The 8,355-nt window shown below is 37.2% G+C and overlaps 1 protein-coding gene across 2 annotated transcripts; it reads right to left on the reverse strand.

Annotated features, from left to right (window-relative positions):
- On the reverse strand, positions 1–8,021 carry LOC117318293 (PIH1 domain-containing protein 2-like). 2 transcript variants are annotated; one of them, XM_033873289.1, is made up of 5 exons: positions 7,928–8,021; positions 6,936–7,184; positions 6,073–6,196; positions 3,154–3,758; positions 1–382 (listed from the first exon to the last, which is right to left on the reverse strand). In XM_033873289.1, exons 2-5 carry the CDS (start codon positions 7,119–7,121, stop codon positions 239–241), a joined length of 1,059 nt encoding a protein of 352 aa, XP_033729180.1. In that variant the 5' UTR covers positions 7,122–7,184; positions 7,928–8,021; the 3' UTR covers positions 1–238. The 2 variants fall into 2 exon arrangements, with proteins under 2 accessions (XP_033729180.1, XP_033729181.1); XM_033873290.1 differs by having other exon boundaries at positions 6,936–7,181; positions 7,928–8,004.
- Positions 8,022–8,355: the final 334 nt, after the last annotated feature.

The raw sequence follows: 8,355 nt of genomic DNA on the forward strand, positions 1-8,355 counted from the left end.
TGGGTAAAACTGATTTCTCCTAGTTTGCAGTATATAGAAAAATCAACAAATACATACCACATTGATTCTGAAAGCGTTTAGAACATGTAATACACATTATCTGTTTTCACAGTGTTTGTATTCAAGGGCGATAATTACTTTATAATAATTTATCATTGTCAATTTACAAAGCGTCTGGTTTGACCTGAGTGTTTTACTTCATGATGAAATATGAAATACAAGGTATCCAGTTTCACTGTCACAATTTCCCCACTGCTGGTAAAGTTACTGTCAACACCGAAGCCTTTTTGCTGAACTTGGCAACAGCATCATCATCCATTATCTGACAAGGCAGGACCAGGTGAAGGTCGTAACAGTTTTCTACGGTCAGCTGAAGGTCATCCTGAAAAACAAACATTTTACTTTTATTTCCTGCAGATATTCAGGGACTTTTAACTTCTAAAGTCGTAGGAGCTACGAATTCACAAGAAAAAATATACAGTATGTCCAGTTTCCAGGGAAATGACTCATAAGTTGAATTTTTAAAATACAGTGGAACTTCGTTAACTCGAACTCGGATAACTCGAATACCCCGCTTAACTCGAAGTACATCGTCGGTCCCGGCCGAATTCTCTCTTTATCTTAGTAAAAAAAACTCGGAAAACTCGAACTCGGATAACTCAAAAAACTCGGATAATACGAAGTGAAAATTTGGTCCCAACAATAAAAATCCTATTTGAAATGAACGAATAACTCGAAGTATAATTTTCGTCGATCGGTGGTAAACGCCGAAATTTTTTAAAAACTAAATTCCGTTTGTAATACTGAACATATCGGCACTACTAACCTACATGCTATTATAAGTGTTTCATAAATTCATAAAAAGAAATTGTCGGTTGAATCTTATAACAACAAGTCTTGGTGATAAAAAGTACTGCTTTACTTACATCAGGTAATTTCCTAAGGCGGTCGCCGATATCAGTACACACGATAGTCAACAACTCATCTACCCGCTCGCTCAAGCGGAACTAATCTCTGACACACCGGTAGATCTACCCGGCTGATGTTTTTACAGGTGTAGAAATGAAACAGCAGGTGTAGAAATGAAACAGTCACCGGCGCCTATTAAATCTTTAAACTGCTGAAACAATAGCGTAATAACTGCCGAGGTGTTCAGAGTACAACTGTAACGGTCAGTGCTGTATATTAAATCGGATAAAACGCCAACTCAGTCACAGTAGCATTTTATACGCACATGCGCAGCCCAACTTCCGGTGCTAATACAGATGGAAATGGCGTGGTTATTAATTAAAAGTAAATAGGCCGATCAAACAGTATTTTATATGTCCAATAAAAGGTAATGGTTCGGTTACGTTTTGTATGCAATCTGTGTTAAACGGTTATTTGTTTTGACATTAATAACTTGTTATTTTGTCGAATTCCGTTTTATCGTTTACCTTTTGCAAACATGACTTGCACATCAGATCGTTATTGAAGTGACTAAGTGAAAGAAACTTTATCGTGACTGTATATCGGCAAAACTACACCAAATTACAAGTGACATAACGAAACATTACATATATATTTACATGTATTGACCAGTCTTCACACTTAACTGATGAGCGACAGAGCGGAGTTATAATGACTATATAATATTGACAAATATTGACCAAACTTTTCACCAAAAATGATAACTCGCTTAATTCGAACACTCGGATAACTCGAAGTTTTTTCGTGGTCCCGTCGACTTCGAGTTAACGAAGTTCCACTGTACTGAATATTGTTTTCATTGTCATAATTGTAATGAATGAGAGACTGACAATTGTTTTCTGTCAAATCATTATTATTGTAGCAATAATAATTACATATTCTGAATTTTAAAATCATATACTTATATCAATTAAAACAGACTATGTTTTTTGTGAGGAAATAGCGTAGATCCGATGCGTTTAATGAAAGTACCGTGATCAGTACACTTTGTATATCACTATACATCATAAAAGTATTATATAGTGAAATCACTGAATGGAACCTTTATAGCAATACATGTACTGGCCAGTATACCGATATTTTAACAAACAAAAAATATTGCAATATTTAAAGGTAAGATAGACATAATATGAATTTTTGATGGCACCCATATAAAGTTAAGCACACTGATACATGTATGATTGTAGCTGTACAACAGAGGGCAACCAAGCAGTAACCTGGATTTAGGGACATGTTCTATTCCGATAGACTGAAAAGGCTCAAATTAACTACACTCGCTTTCAGACGTATGAGGGGCGATATTACAGAAGTCTGCAAATTGACTAGCAGTATTATCGATATAAAAAAAGCTGTTGACTTTCTCAAGCTCTGTAGCAACGAGGTTTAAAGACACGGAACAAGAGGACATGATAAAAAGTATATTCGCAGGATTCTCGGCTAGATATAAGGAAACACTTTTTTGATCTGCGCGTTGTTAGAATATGGAATGATCTCCCAGAACATGTTGTCCTAGCACCAACAGTAAATTCTTTCAAAAACAGACTAGATAATCATTGAAAAAAGTACGAACTTTTATATAACTATAAGTATGAAATTATATAGGAGTTATTACTGTTATCACAATTTATTGATTTTATTTATTGTAATAATCATATTTTGGAGTCCGGTAAAGAGGATCAAAAGGTCCTGCACTGGTGATAAAATTTATCTTATCTTATCCTAAGTAAACAGTCGCAGCAAATACTACAACCCTAGTACCATTATAAAGGAGTTTACTGATGCCTTTCAACACATTTAGACACCAACACTGATGCGGCTCCAATGCTGGGGGACAATATTAAAGTTCCCCCTCTCTTTGAGAGGCGAGCGAAAAAGTGTATTTCTCCTAACCGATTGATTTTCTTTCATACTTGAGAAACAAAAGATATTGAATATATCAAGATATCATTTTTCTATTATTTTTCTTCTTTAATAACAGTCAAAACAAGAATTATTTTATAGAAAACAGGGTTTCACCCTGGACCCAAAAATCATGGGCCATTTTGACAAGATTTCAGAAATCGTATCGGCAGAAACATAGAAAATAGAAGAATTTTTTTAGTTTTAGTGGGCCATTTTGGAAAATATGGGGCAAATGGCCCCCTCAGACTTAGTATTTGGGTACATGTAAAATAGCATTTTTACCTTTGATATATCAAGTTGACAGTCATTCACACTCTTTACTCCTGGTAACTGAATCTTAACGACGACACGATTAATGTTCCCACCGTCATCCTGTACAGAGTCCATCGTATATACAGGACAAGTCAATTTGGTGTTACTTTGAGATGAAATCTCCTCAATGATTCCGGCTTTCTTCACCTCGGTCTGATTTGGCATTTTGATAGTAGGAGAGTCGTATGTTGTCCCCGTGCTCTTTCCGTTTGATTTTTTGGAATTTCTGCTTTCTTCTGTTGATATATTTGCTAATTTATTTAATAAGGAATTTTTGGCACCGGCTGCCAGTGGTCCAAAACTTGTTTCTAATTCTGATAATTGTTCTTCGAATTCCTGTTCACTCTTTTGTGCTTTTTTCGAAAAACTTTGATTGAGAACGTCTATCTCTCCTTTGAGTTGAATGTCTTTTGAGAGCAAGGTAAAACTCCTTGAAATTTCGACTTTATGTTGATGTTGGATGAAATCAATAGCCAAATTGATCAGCGTCTCTCGATCTACCAAAGATTTTGTGTCATGGCCATACTCTTCAATAACTTTGGGGTTGAATGCACAAGATGTCATTGAATAAAATCCTGAAAAGAAACAAAATTGCTGATACAAGGCCGAATAAAAAGGGAAGTTCCACTTTTTCCCCAATTGGCAAGATAGACAGGATTTCAGTAGGCATATGGATTAAATATAATTTCATCATACACATGGATTTGATGATATTTTATGTCAGTATACACAGGGGTCAGAATAGACAGGATGTCAGAATTATCAGGGCTTAGATTAGACTTGGTCATGATCATGTAGTATGCACAGGTGTCACATTAGACAAGATGACATAACACACATCAGTCAGATTATACATGATTATAGTTTAACATACATGAGCCAGATAACACAGGATGTCAGTATACACAGGGACCAGATAACACAAGATGTAAGTATACAGAGGGGCCAGATAACACAGGATGTCAGTATACACAGGAAACAGATAACACAGGATGTCAGTATACACATGGGCCAGATAACACAGGATGTCAGTATACACAGGGAACAGATAACACAGGATGTCAGTATACACAGGGAACAGATAACACAGGATGTCAGTATACACAGGGGCCTGATAATACAGGATGTCAGTATACACAGGGGCCTGATAATACAGGATGTCAGTATACACAGGGGCCTGATAATACAGGATGTTAGTATACACAGGGGCCAGATAACACAGGATGTCAGTATACACATGGAACAGATAACACAGGATGTCAGTATACACAGGGAACAGATAACACAGGATGTCAGTATACACAGGGACAAGATAACACAGGATGTCAGTATACACATGGGCCAGATAACACAGGATGTCAGTATACACAGGGACCAGATAACACAGGATGTCAGTATACACATGGGCCAGATAACACAGGATATCAGTATACACAGGGACCAGATAATACAGGATATCAGTATACACAGGGACAAGATAACACAAGATGTAAGTATACACAGGGGCCAGATAACACAGGATATCAGTATACACAGGGACCAGATAACACAGGATATCAGTATACACAGGGACAAAATAAGACAGGGTGTTAGTATACACAGGGACCAGATAAGACTGATGTCAGTATACACAGGGGCCAGATAACACAGGATGTCAGTATACACAGGGGCCAGATAACACAGGATATCAGTATACACAGGGACCAGATAACACAGGATATCAGTATACACAGGGACAAAATAAGACAGGGTGTTAGTATACACAGGGACCAGATAAGACTGATGTCAGTATACACAGGGGCCAGATAACACAGGATGTCAGTATACACAGGGGCCAGATAACACAGGATATCAGTATACACAGGGACCAGATAAGACTGATTCACAGGGGCCAGATAAGACAGGATGTCAGTATACACATGGGCCAGATAACACAGGATGTCAGTATACACAAGGGCCAGATAAGACAGTATGTCAGTATACACATGGGACCAGATAAGACAGTATGTCAGCATACAAAGGGGCCAGATAAGACAGGATGTCAGTATACACAGGGACAAGATAAGACAGGATGTCAGTATACACAGGGACCAGATAAGACTGATATCGGTATACAAAGGGGCCTGATAAGACAGTGTGTCAGTTTACACAGGGGCCAGAGAACACAATATTTCAGTATACAAAAATGCCTTAGAAGAGACAAAGTCATTATATACAAGGGCCAGATAAGACAGGATGTCATTAAACACAGGTGTCACATAAGACAACATAACAGCATACACACATGTTAATCTATACATGCTCTTGGTATATATACAGGGGCCCAATAAGATCTGATGTTAGTATTAACTGACCAGATAAGACAGTATGTCAGTATATATACAGGTGTCAAATAACACAAGATGTCAGTATATATAGGGACCTGATAATACAAGATGTCAATTATCTAGGAACAGACTAGACCTTATGTCATGATCAGCATGCACAGGGGTCACATTAGACAAGAGAACACCAAACACATTGGTCAGATTATACATGATTTTAGTATGCAGGGGCCAGATAAGAGGATGTCAGAACACTCATGGGTTGGAATAGAAAGGATGTCAGTATACATGGGTGTCAGACAAGATGTTGGTATATACAGGTGTCAGATAAGACAGGACTTCAGATTACACATATTTTACTTGGCAAGGATAAGAGTATTGTACTTAGGGGTAAAATCTGCAATGTAATTCTGAAAATAAATGTCTTAATTAATTACAGAGTTGACTATATTTTACACTAAACGTAAGAAGTGGAATGAAAAAAACAGTTTTCATTCATAAATGTATAAATAATCAATTGTGTTAGCAGATATTCTCTGTACTGTAATATATCATCTCTACATACCGTACTTATCTCTTCCTTCCGTGATATCTGTACCAGTGACGGGTACAGCGTCCTCTGGTGACTTAGGTACTGGTACCCTTGCCCAGGAACAAAAATTGATGAAGAAGGTCTTTCTTTCTGGCAGCTAAGAAAAAAATGCATTGTGCTGGTAAGACAATAAAGATGGTTTATCATATGAATGACATGTCGAAAATCTACTTTTTCTTTTTGACATTTTTCTCCACAAGCTTTGTTTTTTCTTTCAACTTTGTTTTCTTTTCATTTTTTTTTTAAATATAAATCAAGACTAGTATTGTTTCATAATTTTCCAAAACTACTTTTGAGAAAATTCTAAATTATTTTAAAGTGCTGTTCTCACATACTTCACAATGTGATAAAATTGTTACTATGGATACATTTAGATTGTGTTACTTGTTTTACTAATAAGTACATCATAAATACATAATTAAACATGGCCTGTTCCATGGACAAGGATATTTCAACCCTTGTGTCAGAAAGTGCCTGGCAAGTTGAGTGCTGACTAGCCAAACTCCTACACTCGGGTTGAGATACCCCTGTCAAAGGTACAGGCCCAGGAAAAATTATTTTAGTCCCCATAACTGTACCAATAATTAGAAGATCTATCTTAAGCGTGAATGTGATATCACATACATCAAGGTCAAACTAGTCTGAGTTTCCTCTGACCCTTACACCATGTCAGCTGGCCTGTTGTACCAGACATGGTGTTAATGCCAGAGGAAACTCATACTAACATCAAACAAGTCAACCCAATTCAACACTGACCGAAGATTATGACATTTTTTATCAAATATTTCACATTCATATATTGACTGGTTAGTTGGAAAATACGACCCATGACTCACCATCATGGTCTGAACACACATATGTGGTGTGGGCGGTGACATAAACTCTTGGCCCTCCTTAATATGTTTGTCTATGAAGTTTTTGTAAGCCTTGGGGTCGGAGTTGGCCATGTCATCCAGCATTGACCATATATGCTGAGCCTGATGCATCATAGAGTCACTGTCTGCCTTCCCGTCGGTGTCCATTTTGACAAAAACTGAGTCTGCTATGTCTTTTAATCATTCACAGTGTATCGTCAAGGAATTCTTCTGAAAAATAAATTCAGTTATTTGTAGAGCACTCGACATATCAACTTGAGTGACAGTATTCATGTGAAATAATTTCAACCCCAAAATTCACCACTATTTATCATAAACATACTTATTAAGATAATGTGGTAATTCCTACAATACAGTACATGTTAGCCCGAGTTTCCCCTGGCCCTGACATCATGTCTTGACATATGCATGATATGGTGTCAGGGCCAGAGGAAACTCGGGCATTTATATGCCAAGACATGGTGTCGGGCCAGAGGGAACTTGGGCTAAGTACGTGTGTGTATGTATGTGTATGCCATCTACACTTGTCTTCAACAGAATACATTCCTATTTCCAAAAGTCGTTGTACAATACAGGCTACATATGTAGCTCAAGTTTAATCTGACAATTGAAGTTCTGACTGTAAATTGTGATATAATACCATATAAAAGATAAGGGTATTTCTTTTTTTATAGTAAATACCCTTATTTGTATATGGTATTAGAATCTATATCTCAGTTTACAGTCAGAACTTCAAACGCCTGTGATCTCTGCTTGATACTACATATACTGTCAGAGCCAGAGGAAACTCGGGCTACTAGAACTGTTCACATCATTCCGGGACACCTTTAAGTTTAATGACAAAATTATTCTACAGAAGGACTCCTCATTTTTGATACTTTATCCCTGTGTACATTATTCATGTGTTGATCAATGAGAGTCGTATTCCCTGTAAAATAAATAACAAAACTTACATATATCGTCGATACCTTGAAGTCCTGCGTTACATCCACAGGCCACAACACGAAGTAGCGTCCTTGGTATGCGCACTACGTCACAGTATGTGGGGTGATAATAAATACAGCCAAATCGCGAGTGCGGAATACCGACAGGCAACGCCCGGTAGAGATACACTCGACAGACGGTAAACATCACAGGATGTTGTACATATAACTGAACTGCATTAAATCAATATACATTACCAATATTTATATTATATTGATCAATACTAGATCTAGATCTATATGAAATAAGTGCTTAATATCGATGCTCTACTGTACTTGAACATAAATCAAGAAACAAATAATTTTAAACTGAAAAAAAACTTTAAAACGTTAAGCTTCTGAACTCTGACCCCTATCTGAGAGAGTGTCCTAGGCCCGGCTATAACCGGAACAAGGAC

This window comes from Pecten maximus, unplaced genomic scaffold, assembly GCF_902652985.1.
Source record: "Pecten maximus unplaced genomic scaffold, xPecMax1.1, whole genome shotgun sequence".
NCBI classification, from domain to species: Eukaryota; Metazoa; Mollusca; class Bivalvia; order Pectinida; family Pectinidae; genus Pecten; species Pecten maximus.